Below are 24,866 nucleotides of genomic sequence, written 5' to 3'. Positions count from 1 at the left end.
TACTATTGATTATGTATTCACGTCACCACTGTTAACAGATAGTAAAAACTTCTGTGGTGCAAACATCCTTTAGTGATCATAATCCATTGTTGGTGATTCTAAATTTTGCACCTAGTCCGATCTTTATGAATTTAAATGGTGCAAGGGATATCACACCGTCAATTGATGGCCTTTGATTAAAATGGAGGGGAATTGACTGTGGGGCCATTCTAGACAGTGTACAAACGTCACACCCACATCTGATTAAATCTTGCCTGTTCCCCAGTGGTAACCATGACAAATTAATTGCTGATTTTGAAGTATTATGCTCAACCATCAAAACCCTCTTGTCAGTTCCACTACCCAAGGAATGCAAAGGGCCAAGGTGGTTTGATTCATCTTGCTCCTTGGCCAACAGAGAGTTAAGAAAGGCACTTTCTGCCAAACCCAGGTGCAAAGTTACTGTTCAAGCTGCCAGGAAAAATTATAAAGTTAAAATATCAGAAAGGAAGGCTAATCTACTCTCTGAACAGTGGGACTCTTTGGTAATTAGTGCAAATCTGGGTGGCAGTGGCCCATTTTGGTCCGCTGTCAGGAAAACGAGGGAAATGGGAAAGGAGCTCACCCAAATCAGCTGTAATATAACAAGTGCTGTATGGGAGACCCACTTCTCTAAAATTTATGCAGCCCCCTCTGATGAGCATCCTCTCTCTAATTCAGGTCAATTAGGTGGCCTAAAGATTTTGGACCATGAAGTTAAAATAGCTATAAAAGAGAGTTTAGGAAATAAGGCGCCCGGACCAGATGGCCTCCCCATCGATATCATTAAATATAATGTCGATTTGTGGACACCAATACTTCTCAATATTTTTAACAGTCTCCCAAAAGTAGCCATGCCGGCTACATGGGCTACCAGTATTATTGTCCCAATTTATAAAAAGGGAGATAGGTCAGATCCTGCAAATTATCGCCCTATCTCCCTTTTGGATAACACCCTGAAAGTTCTGGTCCGTATAATTTATAACAGACTATTGGAATGGGCGGTGGACACTGACTTTTTAGACCCCTGTCAGATGGGGTTTAGGAGTGGGGTAGGAACAGTGCAGCAATGTTTAAATTTGAAATTAATAATCGATAAATATTGCATTGCCCTCTCATCCCCTACCTATCTTGCTTTTATGGATCTTTCATCCGCTTTTGATCTTGTGAATAGATCCAAGCTCTGGTCAATTCTCTCATCCAACGGTCTTGATGACACTCTCGTTAGATTTCTAGCCTATCTCCATACTGACCTGAAAGCACGGGTACGTATTGGGATGGGTGGAGAGGTCTCGGGAGCGATTGAAATAGGGATGGGGATGAGACAGGGGTGCATTTTAGCACCCCTGTTGTTCATCATCTATAACTGTCTGAAAAAAGTTACCTCAGATGTTCCAATAATTTTAGGTAAACCCTTACCTGTGCTTTTATACGCAGACGATCCGGTGCTTATGGCCCGCACTCCCAATGCTCTCCGTCTGCTCGCACATAGTTATGTCAATTTTATGGAGGGTCTGGACTTGAAGGTAAATTTTACAAAATCTTTTATTATGTCCTGTGGCCCGGGCAAAAGGAAACTCAATACTATCCAGATAGGTACAGATAAACTAGAATCTGTTCCTAAATTTCACTATTTGGGGTTGGTTTTCGCTGCGAACGGCTCGTGGCGTGGGCATCTGGCCCACGCCACGAGCAAGTTCTCGAAAGCCAACAATTCTGTTTTGAGCCTCCCTTGCCCAAAGAAAATCGGTGCCACCAAGGCTATTTTAAAGATTTTTAAACTGCAGTGCTCACCTGTTGCTACGTATGGAGCGGAGGTATGGGGGTCAGGAAGCAGTCTTTGTATTCAAAGGGAGGAAAACCGCTTTTGTAGAAAAGTGTTGGGCGCACCGATCTCCTCATCTGATTTTATCTGTCATAGTGAACTAAATCTTCCTTATATAAGTGATTTTATTAGAGCAAGGTCAGCTCTTTTCTGGATTAGAATCTGGAGGAATGATGCTGCTGTCCTCACACAAAACATTATTAAGGACTGCTTAAATTGCGAACATGGTATGAAGATTCCTTGGTTCACAGAAGTTTTTAAATCACTTAATGAAGTTGACAGAGGTACTTTGTTCACCGATCCTACGACAATTGAATTAAAGGATAAAGTTGAGGTTCAAAATGCACTTTATGCACTTTACAGAAATGGTCGCACAGAAAGAGAATCCCAGAAATCAAGTGTCATGAAATATATAGGAAATGGTCTGTGTAGGCAAACTCTGCCGCCCTATCTTTCCCTCCCTATGTCCAGCTGGGAGCGATCACTATTGTTCCGTTTAAGGGCAGGAACTGTAACATTTTTGCTGTCTTTTCCTATGGGATACCGACATAGTGCTAATCTCACTCCATGCCCCTGTGATGGTGTGAGTACACAGGATGATTTGCACTTTTTATTTTTCTGCAAATTTTATTTGAGATTTATTAAATGGTTTTTAACTCCTTATTTTAAAAAATACAGACTTTCACACTTAAAGAATCCTATATAATGTTGATTACTTTGGACACTGATGAATTGACTTTTCGCACCAGCACTTTTCTAAGATCGGCCATACGAGCGCGCAAGACGATGGAAAATACCTGAATACAGAAACTAGTCATAATGGTGTTATTATGGAAATAATATAATGAAATGAAATCCATTGTATCGTTATTGTATGAAATTTAATGATATTATGAAATGTTTTTCTGTGTAATATTCCTTTTATTATGTTTGTATTATATTGAAATGAATTATTGTTGTAATCGGTACTTTTATGAATTTTATGAAATTCGAATAAAGGTCTTTTGAACTTGAACTTGAACAGTCACCTCGTCCTTACCATGTGTGCTCCATAACTATGCATAAGCAATGAGGAACAAGCTGGAACTGGTGGTCAACATTGCACACTATAACAAAGACCTGGTTAAATGGCAGGTCCCACAACATATTGGACCTTCTATTCGGAGTCAGGAGGAGATAGTGCAGTCGTCTTCAGAGATTCCTTGCAATGCAGAATGATACTCAATTGCTATCGTATATAACATATTTTATCACAATTGGTCGATTGCACTTTTTAAACTGCTGAAGTAAGGCTACAGTGGTAGGCCAGAAGCCATGTTTGCGCTTCCACTGTAGTGAAGGGACAATTGGTGCTGCAGTCCACTAGTGGCATTTAACTTACAGGCTTTGGGTACCATATGTTAAGCACTTGTAAGTAAGCTAAATATGCCAATTAGGGTTATGTCTATTTCACCCTGTTAAAAGGGGGAGCAAAAGCACTTTACTTCTGGTTAGCAGGGGTAATTAGAGTTATGCCTATTTCACCCTGTTAAAAGGGGAGCAGAGGCACTTTACTTCTGGTTAGCAAGGGTAATTAGAGTTATGCCTATTTCACCCTGTTAAAAGGGGAGCAGAGGCACTTTACTTCTGGTTAGCAGGGCTAATTAGGGTTATGCCTATTTCACCCTGTTAAAAGGGGAGCAGAGGCACTTTACTTCTGGTTAGCAAGGGTAAGGTGCGCAAAGTTCTACAGCCAGCAAAATCAGACTGGACAGGAATATATCATACAAAATATGCCATTTTCTACAATATGGAATACCTTTTCAAAGTATATCATGTCTGTAATCTGCGGTGGGCAGATACCAAGGTTAATAGACAATCCTGTCAGCCAGTTTCTGAAAGTGGCTGTCTGAAAGAGAGAGTGTGTGTCCGTGTGTGTGCATGTTTCTGTATTGACAGAAGCTCTCGCCAGAAGCTGTCTTTAGGCGAGATGTTAAAACATGGAAAGAAGGAATATTATTCATAAAGGAGAATTTTACTTTAGTCAAACCATCTGTTTTGTATTATAGGTTTTCAATCAAGTTGCTAAATACAGTGGTAGTTATAAGGACGCCTGTGCAATATTCATGTTCAGTACTATATGGACTGCCTACCAAGTACATTTGTTGAGGGGCAGCATGTCAGTTAATGTGTGAGATTACCATGTCTGCCTGAACGGTGGTGCGGCTGGAGAATAGTTGTAGAGTAGCTGCGAGTCATAGGGCACTTATATTCAAGTATTCACCCAGGACTTGTCATAGCGCACTTATAGTCATTTAATCACCCAGGCCGAGTCATAGTGCACTTATATTCATTTATACACCCAGACCACGGCATAGTGCACTTATATTCATTTATTCACCCAGGCCGAGTCATAGTGCACTTATATTCATTTATTCACCCAGGCCGAGTCATAGTGCACTTATATTCATTTATACACCCAGACCACGGCATAGTGCACTTATATTCATTTATACACCCAGACCACGGCATAGTGCACTTATATTCATTTATTCACCCAGGCCGAGTCATAGTGCACTAATATTCATTTATTCACCCAGGCCGAGTCATAGTGCACTTATATTCATTTATTCACCCAGGCCGAGTCATAGTGCACTTATATTCATTTATACACCCAGACCACGGCATAGTGCACTTATATTCATTTATACAGCCAGACCACGGCATAGTGCACTTATATTCATTTATTCACCCCGGCCGAGTCATAGTGCACTTATATTCATTTATTCACCCAGGCCGAGTCATAGTGCACTTATATTCATTTAATCACCCAGGCCGAGTCATAGTGCACTTATATTCATTTAATCACCCAGGCCGAGTCATAGTGCACTTATGTTCATTTATTCACCCAAGCCGAGTCATAGTGCACTTATATTCATTTAATCACCCAGGCCGAGTCATAGTGCACTTATGTTCATTTATTCACCCAGGCCGAGTCATAGTGCACTTATGTTCATTTATTCACCCAAGCCAAGTCATAGTGCACTTATATTCATTTAATCACTCAGGCCGAGTCATAGTGCACTTATGTTCATTTAATCACCCAAGCTGAGTCATAGTGCACTTATGTTCATTTATTCACCCAGGCCGAGTCATAGTGCACTTATATTCATTTATTCGCCCAGGCCGAGTCATAGTGCACTTATATTCATTTATTCACCCAGGCCGAGTTATAGTGCACTTATGTTCATTTATTCACCCAAGCCGAGTCATAGTGCACTTATGTTCATTTATTCACCCAGGCCGAGTCATAGTGCACTTATATTCATTTATTCACCCAGGCCGAGTCATAGTGCACTTATATTCATTTATTCACCCAAGCCGAGTCATAGTGCACTTACATTCATTTATTCGCCCAGGCCATATGCTGTATGTATACAGTCTTCCCTGTGCCGCAATCCTGAAGTGTTAAAGTTGTCCATCTAAATGAGTCTAGTTTGACCTAAATGCGTTGTAAAAGGCACATAGTAGTGTCAATACTGCAAATGAATGTGTTTTTTAATTGGATTGCTTTTAAAACCAGCTGTATTTATATGTGTATTTATTTGTTGACACCTAGGAATGGGATGCTTTCACAGGCGTCATCATCGGAGATATGTTCAGAAAATCTGTAAGTACCTGTTCATTTTTTCCTGTCTATTGTTGTTCGAAATGATTTTTCTTTTCTCCAAAATGCCCAATAAATGTGTCAGAAAAGCTTTGTCATCGATCGATAAAAAGAGGATTTTGTATTTAATTTGTTTACTCTGAGGCTTGTAAGTTCGAGTTCCTAGTCTCGTTTTTCCATATTGATCCCATTTTATCCTCCCTTTATTAAATCAAATAAAATACAGTGGGTTGGTGGCTGTGAAGGGATGTTGTCCCTCTAAAGGCTTTGATAAATTGACATTGCTGAAGTCACCTTCTAACTGATGTATTATGGAGGATGGCTACGCCATAAATTGGATCATCCTTATGTACAGGAAGTGCTTCGATGCGGGCATTACTCTTTGTATGTATGGTACCTACTCAGCTCTTTCCCACAAAACTCAATTGACAAATACTGACAGCTTGTGACGAGACCGTAAACTGTTTATTTAAACCTTTAAATGAAAACTGCACCCAGGTGGTGTTTCTCTGTAACCGTCTCCTGTCTGGGCACCCAAGGCAGTCTTCAGCATCCTGGTGTCAGTACCACCTGGAATCTTGTTTTTTTTTTGGGGCACTGAATAACAACCCATTTATCGTGCCTTTTTATTTTCAGGATTATACTTATAGGGGCTTTCAGTCAGCCCTCTTCATCCATTAGTCTGTTATTGTGTCATTCACATTTTTTCCACCCACTAAAGCATACAGCATGGGTCAGCGGGTCAGTCAATTTCTGCCCTTCTCTAATATCACCGTGAATGACAGCATTCGACCCTTTCACATGGAGCACACAAACCCTTCAGTGCCAGCGACAGGTAATGTGTACTAGTGTTTTTTTTTATTGATGAGGGCCTGGTATCTTCCTTGTTAATAAACGTTTGCAGATACCATGACTTACCAAAACAAGCCCTAAAAAAACTAAAAGGCTGGCAGGAAACGCCAGACATTTTGGCTTTGCCAATGATTGTTCAGCATGCCCTCACTCCCCAAACCACCAGACACCATGGCCCCTCTGATAGCATATCTTGCACCCTTCCTAGGAGATATTCACCTGGACATTACACTGATACTGATGCAGACTTGACACAAGTCACATTATATTCACCTATTTTCTCCGACTTTACTCCTGCCAGAGTTTCGCTAATAGACAAACACATTCTGTTAGACCTTTTGTTGGCCTTAGGACTCAGCGCTCTTCACCACTGCTAACCAGTGCTGGAGTGCAGTTGCTCTTTCCTTTAAACATAGTGAAACCGGCTTACTCCTAATTGCCCAATTAATTTACTTGCAAGTCCCTAGTAAAGTGGTAATACATATACCCAGGGCCTGTAAATGAAATGCTACTACAGGCCCACAGCAAAACACACAAGATGATGAATGGAATGTTGCACATTGGTAAAACATTCACCCCCAGTCACAGATCTGGGTTTAATCCATTGTTGTTTTGCTCACCACGCCACCTCAGTTCAGACATGGCCATATGCAAATCAGTCTTGACCTTGTGCCTCATGGGAACAGTCCAGCCCGAACTGCCAAGCCATGTCTTCCCTGGACCAGAATCAAGCATCCTAGGACCAGTTTCTGGCTATCAGCCGAGATCTGTATTTAACTTTCTGGCAACAGATTTCAGTCCAAGAAAGATAGTTCAAGTAGTTGATAAACCTGTGTCTGCCCTGCAGGTTCCAATCTCTAGTGGCTTAAGTGCCCATGGTAAAGACCTGTGTATAAACTGCAGTGCCCAGTTTCCAATTTTTGGAAGACCTCTCTGTGGGTTAAAAAACATGCTGCACAAAACTGTGTGATATTTGCAGATCAAAAGTTCCTGCTTTAGAAACATCTCTGTTGGTAACACCTGAATGCAACTGTGGGCGGAAGTCTGTTGAATACATTTCAGATACGTTTAATCACTGTAACTTTATGTGATCTTATCCATCCTTAAATAAAGGAGTTGACTGTATTGAAACTGAGTTAGGGAATGCCTATCTGCACAAAATTACATAAATGTTCACATATCTAACCCATTTCCTTACAAAAATCAATGTAAATATGCTTGATTGTTAATCCTCTCCCTTAACTCTGTAGTATATAGAGTAGTTTTATTTTGAGTTACTTGGCTGCTTTTTGAAAAACATTTATTAGATGAGCGCCTTTCCACTCTTTGTCTCCAGTTGAAGCTAGCTGATAGTTTAATAATGCTTGCTGGTCATCATGACTTCTGTTTGGTGACCCTTTTAAGATTTCGCCTACACGGTGCCTGCGAAATCTCTTGTAACAGAAAAAATAATATTAAAAGGGGTGTAGAGCCCGTAATTACTTACCTTTACCTACCATTGGTTGGCTCTCACGTCCATCTCATTTCTTTTCTTTCTGCTGTTCAGCGCCTCCTCCTGCATCCAGCTTCCTATTCTGCTTCATATCTTTGCCTTTGCTGTGGAGAATGGACCAAGTACTGCTCCTGATGGCCAGTGTCTTTCCGCTGGCCTAGCACTTGTACCATACGTTTTCTTTTTAACTTTCCAGCATCCACATTCTGTTCATTGCTTGCCCTTCCCTACCACCACCTCACTTACGTTTCTGCATGCCCCTTGCCCGTTCGTTGCTGACCTTTCTCTCAAACCACCTTGCTCCCGTCACTGCATACCCTTTCCCTCATCCTGTCGCTAGTTGCATCCCTCCTACCTCCATCATAGCTTGTTTTATGTAACACAAAGTCCACTGGAAGGACTTGGAGCATTTGTATGAGCACCAGTTACATTACACAGGAATACATTAATTTTTACAGCCACAGGGAGATTAAATGATTTGCCAAGAATCACAGGATGTCTAGATGGTGCTGAGACTTGAACCTGGTTCCCTAACTCCAAAGTCAGCAGCTCTGGCTGTACCACCACACCCTCTCCATGCTCGTTGTTCCAGCAAGCTACACTTTGACATGCGGGCAACTACAATAGACATTTGTTCAATAATATAAACTACATATTTGTTTTTATTATTTACTTTAAGCTAGCTAGCAGAAGCTTGCACCACTGTGCAACATTTTTAAAACAAACATTGATAACGCCAATAGATCTCGCATAGGCTAAACCTATTGACTTTGCCAATGCTTGTTACTTTTACATTACCTGGAAGTGAAAAACTCTTAAATTAATTTTTAATGACTGCAAGGCCTGCCTCACCCACAGGATAACATTGAGTTAACCTATCATATTTAGTAAGTGCTAACTTCAAATTGCGAGAGGTAGGAATGTTGAATTTGGTGTCTAAAGACTTTTAATTTAAAACCTTCTTTAACGGTAAAGTCAGATTTTAAGTCACAATTCAAAAAATGCCACTTTTAGAAAATGGAAAGTTGTTGATCTGTACCAGGAGTCGCTCTTTGTCGCCTTTGTTGATCTTCGTGCTGCATTTGACCTGGTCCCAAGGGCAAAACCTTAGGAGGTCCTCATGGAAATAGGGGTTCTCTCAAGGCTATTGATGCAGATTCGAGATTTGTACACTGATCATTTTTCCAGAGTCAGATGGAACCCGGGGGAACCACAGAGAACTTTCCAATAGGGTGTGCATTCAGGCAAGTGTGCGTCCTTGCTCCATACTATTTGTATTATTCATTAATGAAAGCATGTTCTGTCTAATGAATTGTGTGAATGATGCACCCAAAATTGCTGGCTCCATAAAACCAAGTCTGCTATCTGCAGATGATGCACTTCTCTTATCTAAAACTGTTGTGGATCACAATGCCCTTTTGGGGAAGTTTAATCATTTTTGCAAAGACCCTGGCCTTGAAATAAACAAGTCTAAAACTAAATATATGATTTTCATACACAGCAGGAAAGCTCAACGGAATGTGATTTTAGATAGAGCCAAATTGGATAGGGTGTCAGACTCTACCATTTGGTCAGCGCAAATCGGAAAAAGCCCTTTGTCTCTTAAGCATTAAGCTGGGTCTATAGGCATTTTATTGTCCTAATCATTTGGTGCCTGCAACTTGTATCCTGGGTCATATGACTAGGTGGGGCTGGTCGTTAGTCTTTGTATATTGCTCCCATACAGTAAGGCAAAAGGGGATAGGTGTTGGCAAGGTGGGCCACCTCTGATTTGATGAGGGGGAGGAGCTGTCACCTACATCACTTGTGCATCATAAGAGCTCTGCCCAGCACACTCGCAAAGGTTTTTGACGCTAGGCTTTTTTTTGTCTCCAGACAAGCTATGGCCAGGGCAGGGAGGCAGGAAATTCCAAACCCCTCTGAGGGTGGAAACTTCCAGAACCTTCTCCTACTTCAAGGTGGGCACCAGATACAAATACTGGACCCTCAGACCCAATTTCTCTGTACACCTCTGGACCTGTGGAAAACACAGAAGGGCTGCTGTGCTGTTCTGCAAGGACGTCTGCTATTCTGTTGCCCTGCTACCTGAAAGAGGAGGACTGGCCCTGAATCTTGAACCCAGGACCACCAGTGTGACTTGAAGGACTAGTTGGCTGGCCTCCTAATCAGAGCCTCAGGGGAAGAAAAGGCTACAACCACCTTAAACGCAGCAATACCCAGAGGTTTACTGGCTTTGAACCTCTCCCCCATACCCCCCCACCAAAGTGGTGCCACCGCAGACCTGGACCCTTAGGAGTGGACCTGAAGGTGTTCTGCCAGCCCAGCTGTGGTTCTGTGAGAAGAACCGATGCAGCGTGAAACCAATATCTGACTTCGCATCGCATTCTGCAGCCTCCTCTGAACCGCCGTCATGCTATGAATCTTCAACGCAGGCCTTCTCATTGCAAGCCCCTCGTCAACGGCATCGTTGACAGTGATGCAGGACTCTGCATTGCAGCCCTGCACCTTCCTTGAATCAGCTACTGTGTGGCTCATCCTCGATGCTTGGATCTTGCAACGATCCGCAACCAGGAGTTAGCGTACTTTGTTCAGTGGGCCTAACGTGGTCCCCGTATCCATCCTGTGACCCATCACAGTCAGCCTGAATGTGTGACTTTTTCGCAGTCCTGCGCGACTAGATACCTACAGTTGGCACTTTGTGCTTCTAGATACTATTTTTCACTTAAATCTTTAGAATTGCATAGCTCCTATTCTACTGATTGGATTTTGTTGTTTTGGGCTCAAATAATGTATTAAACTTTACTCCATTTTCCTAAGTTGGTGTGGAATTTTCTTGTGTTGTGTTTTCAATGCATTACTGTTTAAAGTGCTGCATAAATACTTTACACATTACCTCTGAGTTAAGCCTAACTGCTTTTTCTGAGCTACCTGAGGGTTAAGCACAATTCAATTTGGAGTTTGCTTGTGAATTGTGGTTCCTGCTTGAATAGGGATTCATCCCCTACAGCCAATAACTCAATTTCCAACATATTCCATGATGTTTCAGACACACGCTACCTTCCATGATACCACCTCTCTCTTTGGAGTTTCTGGTGGGCTTTCTTTCTTGCCTGTGTCTGCTGCTGTGTTTTCTCAGACGTCTTCAGTGCACCTCCGATCTCCATGGCTGAATAAATAATCTTGGAGCTTGCACTCACACAAAGGGGGCTGTAGCTGACCAGGGGGACCAGGTTTCACAACCACTCAAAAGAAAAAGAAGGAAAAAAAAAGAAAAGGGCGCGCCTAAGGCAAGCCCGTCTGCGCCCGTCTGCGACTGGCCGGGACTAGGGGCGCTCCACTCTGCCCCACTTATCACCTACACCCCGGACCTACTACGTAGTTACCAGGGTCCCTGGCCCATCTCGGCCACAACCAGCTCCCTCATCACCACTCTTGGTATAGCCCCCCTACCCCTCTTCCTTTCCCCCCTCCCACAGTCACGTCTTCTCCCACTAACTGTGGAACTGCTACTCCCCTTACCCCTAAAAACCTCACAGCTATCTACCTCAACACCCGATCGGCGGTCGCCCATGCGCACGAGCTTTCGGTCCTGCTGGACCTTCACACCCCCGATCTCCTTTTCTTAACTGAGACCTGGTTCTGCGACGACTCCCTCCCCACACTTCTTTCCACCTTACCGGCTTCCTACTACGCCCTTAGGGCTGATCGTCCATCTGGTAGAGCCGGGGGCGGCGTGGCGGTCGTCGCACGTACCGATCTCCCCTTCCAAATCCTATCCCTACCTACCATTGCTACCACTGAATTTCCTAGTGATCCGCACACTCTCCACTTCTCCCCCCCTAACCTGCTTCCTCACTTACCGTCCCCCCCAGTCCCCCCTACAGTTCCTCCCCGACTTTCTGGAGGTCCTGGCCACTATTACCGTCAACAATTCCTCTATCCTACTCCTTGGCGACTTTAATTTCTGGCCTTCCGATCCTGCCGAAGGTCCTTCATCAAAGGAATTCTCCGAAACCCTTTACTCTCTCAACTTTACATCCCATGTTCACTCCCCCACCCACACTAAAGGTCATCGGCTTGACCAGATCTGGTCCCTGAACTGCCCTGTGGAATCACTTTCTATCTCCCCTTGCCCTTGGTCTGATCATCACTTGATCTCCTTTCTCCTTCCCATTTTCCCCCCAGCTAAGCCCCTCCGACCCAAAAACACCTGGGTCCGATCATGGAGTCGTGTCAATCTTGAAAATTTCTCCTCCCTCCTGACTAATTCTCTTCCCGCTCTCCAGGGTCTCACCACTGCTTCCCAGGTCGATTCCATAAATCAATGGCTCACTCACAGCTGCGACTCTGTTGCCCCGCTCAAACGTATCACCTCCAAACGCGACAAAGACGCCAATCGGTGGTTTAATCATGACCTTAAAACCACCAAATTAACTGTCCGCCGCGCAGAGCGGGCCTGGAGAAGAACTTATTGCCCCATTTTGAAACTGGAATACACCAACATCCTGAGCCAGTATAAAAAAGCCATCCTGGCGGCCAAAACATCCTACTTCTCTTCGAAAATCCTAGCAGCAGAGAACCAGTCCAAAGAGATTTTTTCCATCGTCCACAACCTGGCGTTCTCGGACAGAACGACTCTCAAACCAGCCCCATCCGAAGATCTCTGTCTCTCTCTTAATGATTATTTTATTCATAAAATTACCACCATTAAGGCCAACATTCCCCCTCCCTCCCCATCTTTTGTCGATCCTCAATGTCCTCCCCCAAAAGGTGCACTAATCTCCTTTCCCCCTATCACTCGGGAATGTCTGACCTCTGTAGTGCCACTGATCAAATCCGGCTCTCCGCTCGATCCCTGTCCTGCTCACATTCTCCGCCACGTTTTTGTTTCCTGCCCAGACCCTCCCCTTCACCTCCTCAACAGCTCCCTCTCTCAAGGCATAGTTCCCAACTCCATGAAATCCGCGGTCATTGTGCCCATTCTGAAGAAACCAGGGGCAGATCCTTCTGTCCCGGCCAATTTCCGCCCCATTTCCCTCCTACCTTTCCTGGCTAAGGTGCTCGAGCGCCATGTCACCTGCGCTCTGAGTTCCTTCGTGGAGAAACACGGTGTCCTTGCCCCCCGTCAAGCCGGTTTTCGCCCCGCACACTCCACGGAGTCTGTTGTCATGTCGGTCCTTGACACCCTCAGGGAGGGTATGGACACCAATCAGCACCAGGCGCTTGTGCTCCTCGATCTCTCAGCCGCTTTCGATACGGTGGACCACAACACCTTACTTTCCCGTATCGCGGCGGCGGGGATCGGGGGTAGTGCCCTGGTCTGGTTGTCCTCCTTCTTGAGTGACCGCACCCAGGCTGTTCGCCTGGGTGACTACACAGCGGACACCCGAAGAGTTCAGTGCGGGGTTCCCCAGGGCTCCTCTCCCCTCCTATTTAATCTGTATATTGCCCCTCTTATCTTCTCTCTTCAACAGATGGAGGTCACCGTATTTAATTATGCGGATGACCTCCAGCTGGTCTTCAATCTCTCTTCTCCTTCTGCTACACTTAACTTTCAAACTGTTATGCTTCATATCAGGGACTGGATGAACCACAACCACCTTAAACTCAACCCTGATAAAACAGAACTGGTGTTGACGGGTGGTTCATCCAGCCCCTGGTCCCCTCTCTTCTGGCCCCCTTCTCTTGGTCCCTCTCCTGTTCCCTCTCCCTCAGTCAAAACCTTAGGCATAAAACTCAACTCTCAACTCACCCTTCACTCCCAGGTTAGCTCTGTGGTATCTTCTTCCTTTCTCTCACTACGTACTATTCGTAGGGTGTCCCGATTCTTCACTTTCTCCGCACTTAAACTCATCATTTTGGCCATGGTGGTGTACCGCCTGGACTACGGGAACGCCCTGTATGCCGGCATCCCTGCATACAGCCTGCGCCGCCTCCAACAAATACAGAACCAGGCGGCCCGCCTGGCCTTCAACCTCCCTAAATTCCACCACTCTACCCCTCTTTTGAAATCACTGCACTGGCTCCCCGTGCGAGCTAGAATTCAATTCAAGCTCGCATGCATTACTTTCCTGGCCCGCTCTAGTTCGGCGCCAGCTTTCATCTCCTCTGAGATCGTCCCTTATGTTCCCACCAGGGCTCTACGATCCTCCACCCATTCCCTCCTTACCATCCCACGCTTCCGGAGAAAGAAGTGGGGTGGATCTAAATTTGCTGTTCTCGCCCCTACCCTCTGGAATTCCCTTCCCCTTGAACTTCGTTCCATCCCCCTCTATTCACAATTCCGCAAAAGCCTCAAAACCCATCTCTTTACCAAATCCTTTGACTAACTGCCTGCTTTGACCTCCCTACCTCTAACCTCAGTCCCCGTTAGCTACAGCGCCAAGAAGCCGCTGGTATACGTGCGCTTAACAAGAACTTTTAAACTCAAACTCAAACTCTCCGACTCCAACTACCAGATGGCAGAATATGCACTTTATGTGAATCTAGAAAAGTCTGTGCTGCAAAACTATTCTTACAGGTAAGTAACTAGTTTCGTTTCATCTCCTTCAGCCAGTAACTCAATTTCGAAAATATTCCATGATTTTTCAGTCACAAGTACTTCGAAGCTTAGCAAGAGACAGATGACACAACACAACACAAGTCAGCCTCAAGTACAGTGCCACTCATTAATCTATTCCTCGCTCTTTGGCTAAAGCAGTGACACTGGGGTTTCTTAAGATGTACTGGTCTTCTGACCATGATCCGCTTTACGAAAGGTGGAATGTTTGTCTTAATGTTATACCTTCCACCAAAGGTGGTGATTGTAGCAGTTGCTAGAAAATGACATGTAGCTGTACCCTTATGAACTGTGCTACCAAATAAAAAAGTACAACCATGAAACTCAGTTCACTGGAAGGCTTGTGTCTAAACAGCAGTCTCCATGAAAACAGTCACTATATGGTCATTACAGAATTTTACATTGCAATTCTGAGAGCTTGTTGTGAGGTCTTCTTTGAAATTCCTAACAAAGTTATGTTGGTTGGGGGCCAAATCATTAGTGATGTCACAGAGCCAACAGAACTTGCAGCTCGGTAGTATTGCAGTGGTCTGGCCCAGAGAATATTGAAATAAGATGCCTAGCACATATTTTGGATCTTTCATTTTCAGGGATATTCATAATCAGCACAATGGATCAGATAAAGATGTAATCAGACACTGAAGGCTGTGGCTCTAAAAAGAATAGAGAGTGTCTGAGGCAGTCAGTGACGATTGGTGAGATCATGTTGATATAACCAGTCTTCAGAAAGAAAAAAAGTCTTAAACTTTCAGGGGTAGTGAGCACTGGTTTGGAATTCCATCCCATCACAATCACATCCCATGAACTATTCAAAAGCTGAAGAAATCCCTTGTTCTAATAACACTTATGAGTGTGAACTGTTCCCTGATCAATTAGAAAAAAGGACGCTATTAGCCTCGTTATTATTGTGACTCTTCTGCTTCACACTGATATTGACTATGGTTAGTAGCAACTTATTGTTGTTCTGTGTTAGTATGATAATTGTACATTAGTGTGTAATGACCTTGGTGTATTTTGAACACCACCAAACACCTCTCTCCGACACCATGAGTTACCATATAAATATATATTTGATGTGCACACATCTATTCGTGTGCACCTGTATTACCCTTCATCATATAAAGTAATTGTTGGAACTGGCCCTTCTTGCAGGGTCATCCCCAAACTTTTTGCTTCTTCCTCCCCTATTTTTCCTGACCCGTGGCTGTTGGCAATAGGACTCTGCGCACTTTACCACTGCTGATCAGTGCTGAAGTGCATATGCTCTCTATGTAAATTGTTATTCTGATTGGATATAGATGTTTGGCATATTTGTATCACCATGAAGTCCCTAGTAAAGTGCACTGGGTGTGCCAGGGCTGGTGATGACAAATGCTACTAGTGGGCCTGCAGCACTGATTGTGCCACCCACAGGACTAGCTCTAAAATGGTGTCTCAGGCCTGCCACTGCAGTGCCTACGGGCAGTATAGAACTGCCATGTCCTCCTGGTCAGTGTCCCCACTAGCCAGGCCTAATCCTTCCCTTTTCGTGCACATCAGTCACCCCTATGGAAGGCCCAAGGTACCCCCCTGGGCAGGGTGCAGTGTATGTGAAAGGTAGAGCATGTACTAGTGCAGTGAATTACAGCCATTTTCGTTTTTCACTATTGTAAGGCTATCTTGCTCCATAGGTTAACATGGGGGATGCTGGCTACAGTGGTTAACAGCATTTCTTCCCATAGGAACAAGATAGGACATAAGTATCTAGTATCCCTGAACTCAGAATTTAATAACACATCTTTTAGGAAAGGTGGTTTTTAAATCCTGTGTTTGAGAACAGCACTTTTAGAAAGTTGCTGTTCTCTTGTCTGACCCTTCTGTGTGCCTGGGCCTGTTTGTGTATTGACTGTCTGGTTTGTGAGTGACAGGGGCTGGGGAATTCCCCCAGAGGCTGGATGAGTCAGCACTAGGCTGAATGAATGCAGTTGCAACCTGAGTGGTGGGAGGAGTTAGCACCTGGGCTGAATAGGGCTGTGCCTGCCTGCCACAATGCTGGCTCCACCTCCTGCTGGGCGGCTGAGGACCCTGCCCCTCACTCTGAAAGGAAAGATGCAGCCAGCAAAACAAAGTGCTCAGGATCCACCCAGAACTGGTTAAGACCGGGCTCAGGGCCCACATGCACAGAGAGAACAAAGACTTTAGGGGTATAAGTACAGGACCCCTGACAACAGAAAATTAGATCATCCTGGAAATCAAGAAGGAACCTCTGCCAAGGAGAAAGCTGACTCTGAAGAAGGAAGACTGTCCTGCTGTTGCCTGCTGGACTGACCTGCTGTTGCTTTGCTGCCAAGGAGAGGGGAAGGACTTTGCTGTGAGCTGTGTCCCCTGTCTTGAAGGAATCTCCAAGGGCCTGAGAAGAGCTGGCTCCCTGTTTTTGAAGTCCCAGGAACAAAAGGACTTCACCCCCAGTTTCCCTGAACTCTGCTGAGAGAGTTCTGTCCTTCCTAGAGTGCTTGATCCAGTTGTGGGGCCTCTGGAAGTTGACCCTGAGCTGGGAAGCTTGAAACTATGCTTGAGAGACTTTTGAATCTGAAAAGTGTTGCATCCCTCGCTTGCGGAGCGCATCCCCGACAGTGCGAGAAGTTTCCCGCCGCTACGAAGGTCGAGATCGGCGCAGCGCCTGACGCCGCTGCCAGAGCCATCGCATCCTTCGTTTGCAGGACGCACCAGACCGGTGCAGGAGAATCGAACATCGCTGCGAGTGTCGTCGCAGAGCCTGTCGTCGCTGGGTGAGATCGCCGTACCGCTTGCTTGCGGACCGCATCACGTCGCTGCGAGCATCGTCGCAGAACCATCGCATCGAGGAGCTGCGAGAGAGAGGATCACCGCTGGACCGCGCATCGCATCATCGCATCATCGCATCATCGCATCGTGCCATCATCGCATCGTGCCTTTGCGAGAACATACTTCCTACGGAACCTACGCACCGGAATCCACGCAAGCGGCCTTCCTCCCCATACAGACCGGATTCGTCGCAACACGCCCGCTGCTGCAGCGGGGCTGTCGCATCGCCTCCCCAGGGTCTCAGGAGTAATGCATCGCTTGTTTTCCACCGCACCAGCTTCCTGCTTTTGGAACTTTGTTGCATCTAAAAGATACTGTGAGTAAACGTGACGCAACTGTGAACTTTTCACGCATCTGTGGTTTATTTTACCGCAACCTGAAGAACTTTAACGCAAACCTTAAGAACTCTTTTGAAACCATATTCTTGAACTGTGTATGTTGGATTTTTGTCGTTTTGGTCTTGTGTAGTTTAGAATAAATATCTTTATTTTCCTAAACTGTTGTGGAATCAGTTTGTGGTGTTTTCACTGTGTTACTGTGAGTGTTGGTACAAATACTTTACGCATTGCCTCTGGTTAGCCTAGACTGCTCAGGCCAAGCTACCTAGAGGGTGAGCAGGGGTTATCCTAGAGGGTTATCTCCTTGCCCTGACTAGAAGCAAGGGTCCCTATTTGGACAGTGGTACCTACCTCTGCCAACTAGAGACCCCCAGTTCTAACAGTAATCTTCTGCCCACTTTAGTCCTGTATGTGCAGTGTACATTTACAAGTAAATCGTGCGCAACACCTTGGATCTCAGGAAAGCAGATTCCACCAACAAAAGGTTCAATACTCTCAGTAGTAGCAGCAATAACAACCATAGTGGAAGCAGGCGTGCAAACAGAGAAGACTTACTAGAGAAAGAGTAGGATAACATTCTTCTAGCCTGTCCAGTGAAACGTTTTACAACACTGGCAAAAGCTAAAAAGATACAAATTGTTCCACATTTAGTGAAAAGAAAACCTTTATCTCTCCATACCTAGCATACTGTTTAATGAACACCTGGTCATAACAACATACTCTATAAGACTTCCAAACAATGCCTGCTCCTTTGTAGCTGGGTTTACATCTCAAACCAGTCAACTTTAATCCTAGTTCAAGTCATCTTTTGCTTGAGAACAGGTGCGTAAGTTTTCCATTCACCATATGTGACTTCGGTGGCCCTTTGTTACAAGTGCTATGGTTGATTTGTTTGTTCTGTCCTGAAAACAAAATCTACTGTCAGTTTTAGTTATTTGATTTCTTAGCTACATCATTCAACTGTGAAGGCAGATTTAGAAAAATATTTAGCAGAAGTTGAAGCTGCGAGAAACAACGTTTTGTGATGGATTCCTGCATCGCTATCCACTCTGCTCACCTTCGGAATTTTACTTGAAATGTGTGCTTATGATCTAGCAGCAAGAGTACAATAAATATCTTGTCATTTGGCATATCGGATGCAACTGCTAAACACTTGTGTATATCAGTTTTCAAAGAGATAAATAAAACGCAAAAGCGAAGCAAATCATGAAAACTCAAATCTTATTGTTCTAATAAATAAATGTCTTTAACAACCACAAAAAAGCACACTAATGTAAGTTTATTTCCATTTTTCAAAAGGATTTACAGAAATCTGTTCGAGATCATATTCCATCATGGATTGAGCAAGAGCGCAGTTATGCAGTGGCGCTTTTAAAGGTATGCTGCTTGTTGTGAGCAGTTTAGGCATCACTATTCTTAACACACATACACAAATGCAATGTGTTGCAGGCCACCATGTTTTCTTTAATTAATAGACTCATATGCACCTAATCTTTCAGGCCTCATTACCATCTCTGTACCAAGTAATCAACCTTGATGATGCAAATCTTTGGAATCATTTTTCACGGAGCTCAACATGTGAACAAGACTTTCCACCTAATGTTTTGAAGAAAATATCCCTCTTTCAGCAGGTAGGTGTTATGATACCAATACCTTATTATAACTGCAACCTAGGGCTGTCTTCTAAAATGGGGTTATGTTTGAGGATGATGGAAATATTACTGTAGAAGAAAGCACTTTTGTTCTGATGGGTACTTATATCTGCAGATTCCTCACCTTTTGAATTCCTTGAGGTGCCGAACTGAATCTGTAAACTTTTGCATAGCCATGTCCTCCAGCCGCAACAGGTGTCATCGTATGACATCATGGTTCCATGTGTGCGACTCCTTTTCGTGCGTTTGTGATGTCAGATTCCATTCATTTACGTCACCTGCTCATGCTGGTGTTGGTTCCTTTCTTTCCACACCAATTGCCGTGGATCTGAAGCTTCAACTTTCATTTTACGATTTTTGTGGCTAATTTCTAATAGAAATTGCTTTTTTTGTGGACAGAATGTCACCCAAACCTTTGGGTTTTAAACCGTGTATTACTTGTAACTGACAGATGTCAGTTACAGAGCCACACAATGTCTGTTTGTGGTGCCTTAGTTTGGGCCACAACTCGAAGTCATGTGCACCATGCTCTAAGATGAACAAGAAGACAATTTGAGATTCGGAAACTAAATTCACTGTAGCCAAGATGAGAAAATTGAAGATAAGACGGTCTCGGTTAAGGTGAAGAAGAGGATCTCGTTCTCCTTCAAGAGGCCGTTCGAAGGACAGTACTTCGTTGAAGTAAAAAAAAACTATAAGAAACATGAAATTCAAGCATGGTTCTTTTGCTTCTCGCCATTCCATTCATTCCTGCCATTCAGAGTTGCATGAGGTAACCAGGACTTAGGAAAAAAACTTGTTCCCTCATTGTAGATCCACCTTCCACGCATTCTACCTTTCGACTACCAGCAAATAAGGTGGCAATGCCAGATCAGCTCCAAAAGCTTAAAAAAGCTATGGACTCAATCTTTTGTGCTGTTCCGGATTCTTCTAGTGCGCCTTCATACTCCAAAGAACCGGGGAGGCCTCTGGCTGATCAGACTTTGCCTGAACCTTCCTTGACACCTGCTGTGCCTTTTGGTTTGCTTTAGAGACTGACAACGTTGAGTCCATTGACTATGAAGCCTGAGATGTTCTTACTTTGGCACCGTGCCTGACACCACAGATTATTTGATCTAGGCCACAGATGATGCCAGAATTGGCTTCACTGACGCCTGTAGCAGATCTGATTGCTCTTTCAGATTCAGAAGGTAATTTACTGTTTCCTTTAGTGTATGCTCGTTCAGAACACTGTGGTTATAAGACCGCATCCTTAGATCTGTTCAACTGGTTTTTCTACTGATGACAAGCATTCTTTAATGGCCATGCAATTTGATGGCTCTAGGTTATTTGAAGAGAAGGCAGACACAGCCCTTGAGAGAGTTAAGGAGATCAAGGCATCTGCCTGCTTTTTAGGTTCAGCACCGCCAACTCACCAGCTATCACAGCAGCAGCGCACTTTTCAAGGGCTCAGAAAGGGTTATCTTCAAAGACAGACAGCACTTCTTCAAAGCAACAGCCTAACGTGGCTTTTAGAGAGTGTGGTCGTGAAACAGGTATAGAATGTGTAACCAACCAAACACAACAATCTGCTGCAAGCTCAAAGCCTTGACCTGGATGGCTCACGATCGGCCGGTTGGAGGTTGTATCACACATTACCTACCGGCATGGAGGAGCATGACTTCAGATTAGTGTGTGCTCCAGATCGTGGCACAGGGCTGTTCCCTACCTTTCCAGTCGTTCCCTTCAGATCTACCTCCACTACTGCAGTATCTGTCAGAGAACCACAGCTCCATTTGTCATGCTGATGTTCAGGCTCTTTTGGCAAAGGGAGCGAGAGAAAGAGTTCCAGTTTCAGAAATAGAGACTCGCTGTTACAGCCGTTTTTGTCTAATACCAAAAAAAGTACAAATCCTTCACCAATTTTAAATCTTTGTCTAAACTTTTTTTTGAGGAAAGACAACTTCAAGATACTCACTTTGCCCAAGTTCTGTCTAGGGGACTGGAGGGTAGCTCTAGATCTGCAGGATACGTATTTTCATTTTCCCATCCTGCATCTTACAGACATCTGCATTTTCAGGTAGGACAGGGACATTTTCAGTTATCCGTGCCCCCCTTCGTGCTGACCAATGCACCTCAGGTGTTCACAAAGGTGATGGCAGTGGTTGCAGCACATCTCTGCAGGTTGGGAATACCAGTATTCCTGTACGTCAGCAACTGGCTTTTGAATGTACATTTGCCTTAAACAGTCGCCAGCCATCTCCAGACAATGGCTGACTTGTTGATTTCATTAGGGGTTTCCATTATTGTGCCGAAGTCACACCTGATTCCTTTGCAGAGACTTTCTTTCATCTGAGCTATTCTGGTCACAGTGTTGTATCGAACTATACCTCTGCCTTTGTGAGTCCAAGATATTTGGGTTTTGATCCCGGTATTTCTGGCTGCAGCCTGGATCTCGGTTGAGAGTGGCTCTGTGGCTTCTGGGTCTCTTGACCTCTTGCAGTCTGCTCGTGGATCATGCCAGGTGGCACATGTTGGCTCTGCAGTGGAATTTGAAGTCTCAGTGGGCTCAACACCAAGGGAATCTGTCAGATGTTAGTCAGGTGTTGGAGGAAACTTGCTAAAGATCTGCAGTGGTGACTACTAGAATGCAATTGGACCAGTGGCAGACCCCTCTCCCTGTCTCACCCATTAGTAACCATTGTGAAAGATGCTTTGTTATTAGGTTGTGGAGGTCATTTGGGACAGATGGTGATCAGAGGTCTCTGGTCTCCAGTGGAGGCTCAACTTATCATAAATATATTGGAGCATCGAGTGATCCATTTGGTTTGGAAAACTTTCCCTCCAAGGATCAAGAACATCTGGCCATGAGCACCAGTTCGGCTGGCTCTATGGGAGGAGCAACAGGGTCAGGTTCTGCACCCAAACCTGAATCGCCTACACCTCCATGCATGGAGACTGAGCAGCAGTAGTTGAGGACATATGATCGCCTTCCAGAAGTAGTACACATTTTTCTTATGTTAGACGCTGGAAGAAGTGTTCCTCCCATCATATCCAACCTTTACAAACTTCCCTTTCTGATATTATTTTGTTTCATTTACCACTAGCTCAGCAAGTCCTTGCTGTGACCATGGTTAAAGGTTATCCAGCAGCCCTTTTCGGCTTTCTCACGTTTACTGGATCAAGCCTCACTTTATAAATCACCTGTTGTGATGTGTTTTTTTAAGGGATTGATCCTATTTATAATGCCACAGAGGAATTTAAATGTTTTTTTAACTTATTTAGTATGCTTACTTTTTGAGGCTATACACAGTTGTTCTTCACGGTAGGCACTGCTCTGGTATTTACTTAAAAGGTGAGGAATCTACGGAAGTCTCTGTCAGAAGAGCAAGTTACTTATTTCGGTAAAGCCCTTTCTGATAGAGACAGTATCTTGATTAAAGTACGTAAACATTTGGAAAATATATCTTTTTTAAGTTTGTAAAATGAACAAGTTCGTTAATTGGCCATAAAGTATCTAGTCATAAGGAGTCTATATATTGTGCATATGTATTGTATATAAACTGAGGCATGTTTCATTACAATAGAGGTAGAGATATTACAATTTGAAATGTATTTGTATGAATCCGCTAAATACTGTCTACTTTATTTTAAGGTGCTTGTTGTTCAGGCGGTCCGACCAGATAGACTGCAGAGTGCAATGGCTCTTTTTGCTAGTAAAACCCTTGGTAAGCGTAATGTTGCTTGTCATCACTGCAATGAGTCTTTGAACCTGCAGCATGCTGTCCATTACATTTAAAGCTTCGCAGTGTCATTTATTTACATTGTACTTTGCCACAACATTTTGCCTTTTAACTACTGTTAGAAAGTGGGTCTTTAGTTGGCAGAGATACGCACCCTGTCCAAGTACAGAGACACCTTAATCCTAGTCAGGGTAAGTCACAACACAATCCTAAATAATACTGTGTTCACCCTCTGCTAGCTTGGCACAGAGCAAGCAGCAGTGCTTAATTTGAGCTGGTGGTTTCCGGTGCTCGGCACCAGCACTTAATTGTCAGCACTGGTGGTTGTGACAGCCTGCCACAAGCAGGTGCTGTCTAGCTAATTTAGAGATGACCACAACAACAGTTAATTATTAATGATATATTCATTAAAAATTACTAATACCTGCTCCCCAAGACATTCTTCTAGCTTGGGGGCCATTAAATAGTCTGAATTGTCACACTTGTAGGAGCGTGATGGTTAGTAGTTTTGTTGTTACTGTTATTGACAGCATAGTGAGGCAATGTGTGGTGGAAGCAGCAGTGACCGGACGAGAGCCCTGGCACTACTTAATTTACAAATTAAGCACTGGCAAGTAGGCTTAACTTAAAAGGCAATATGTAAAGAATTTTGCACTAACTCATACAGTAACAGTGAAAACACCACAGAAAGACTCCACAACAGTTTAAGAAAATAGAGAATATTTATTTGAGCAAAGTAAAACCAAATGGACAAAAATCCAAAGTTTGAGATATTGAATTTAGAATTAAACTTATGCAGAAAAGAGATTAGAAGCAAGTAGTGCTAAAAAGGCTACTTTAGGTCACGCTGGACTGAGGCAAAGGCTTCCTTCCCTTAGATGCGCTAGCCAGGACCTCTCCAGCTAGTGGAGATGATGCCCGGCCCCTGACCAAGCCCCAATTATGGCAGCAAGGTCAGCGGAAAATTTAGTAATCAGTAGAGGTGTGTCCCCTCTCAGCCAGGACCACCCTTAAGGTGTCCAGGGCTGAAGTGACGCCCTCCTTTGAAAATCCTCCATATTGGATGTGAGGATTGTAGGCAATAGGATTAGGGGTATGCCCCCTCCCCAAAGGGAGTGAACTTACATAGGGTGGAGTCACCCTTGAGGTAAGTAACCCATTGGCAACTACCTGCCAGTACTTGTAAATACCCCTAAATGTAGTATTTAGAGGCACCCTTGAACCTCAGATTCATGGTGACCTAAAGAAGAAGAAGAACCGAAGAGCCATGCAACAGTGAAAACTCCAGACAAGAACAGGCTTGGCCCCAGCCCCACCGGGCTGTCTGCAGCCCTTGAAGAAACCTGCTCTGAAAAGCGACTCATCCTGCATGAACAGCAACTTCTAGAACCCTGGGAGGACTGACTGCATGCCTTCCCCAAAGACCAAGAACTCCTGAAGACAGCAGCCCTGTCCACAAAGAAACCAACACAAAGGACTCCCTTGCCTTTTGGAATCGTGAGTCTTGCCCACTCTGCACGCAATGCCCACGGCCCAAGTCTGAGTGGCCCACTGGTCCAGTGTGTGTGTGTGTATTGGCATTTATATAGCGCACTACCTACCCGTAGGGTCCCAAGGCGCTTCGACCGCTGCGAAACCCTTCCTGGCTTCCTTGAGAGATGGTCCCTTAATGGGTATCTCCAGGGTGAGACCAGGCATCCCCGGCGGTCTGGTGGGGCCGTTAGTGAAGATGAGGCAAGCTAATGCCCAGAGTTGCCGAGTGTGATCGCTGATCAGAGTGGGCACCGAGGCGAGAGAATTATCGAGTCCGCTGACCCTGGTCCAGAAACCTGCCGCGCCGGGAATCGAACCCTGGTCCCGGGCCGTCCTCTGCTCTCGGGTCTGCCGCCTCTAACCAGTGAGCCACACTACTTCACAGTGAAGTCTCCCCAGTGACCCA

At 44.5% G+C, this 24,866-nt stretch overlaps 1 protein-coding gene across 3 annotated transcripts in view; it reads left to right on the top strand.

Annotated features, from left to right (window-relative positions):
• Positions 1-24,866, top strand: part of DYNC2H1 (dynein cytoplasmic 2 heavy chain 1) — a 1,560,829-nt gene that overhangs the window by 1,201,091 nt on the left and 334,872 nt on the right. For all 3 annotated transcript variants that reach the window (XM_086935265.1, XM_086935264.1, XM_086935263.1), the window contains 4 exons: positions 5,442-5,492; positions 18,853-18,930; positions 19,053-19,184; positions 22,840-22,912. In XM_086935265.1, coding sequence (XP_086791391.1) covers positions 5,442-5,492; positions 18,853-18,930; positions 19,053-19,184; positions 22,840-22,912 — 334 coding nt within the window. The remainder of the gene's footprint in view (positions 1-5,441; positions 5,493-18,852; positions 18,931-19,052; positions 19,185-22,839; positions 22,913-24,866) is intronic.

The sequence above is a fragment of the Lissotriton vulgaris genome, chromosome 8, assembly GCF_964263255.1.
Source record: "Lissotriton vulgaris chromosome 8, aLisVul1.2, whole genome shotgun sequence".
NCBI classification, from domain to species: Eukaryota; Metazoa; Chordata; class Amphibia; order Caudata; family Salamandridae; genus Lissotriton; species Lissotriton vulgaris.
Note: the sequence above shows the minus strand (reverse complement) of the source record. Positions and strands in the feature narration are given on the sequence as shown.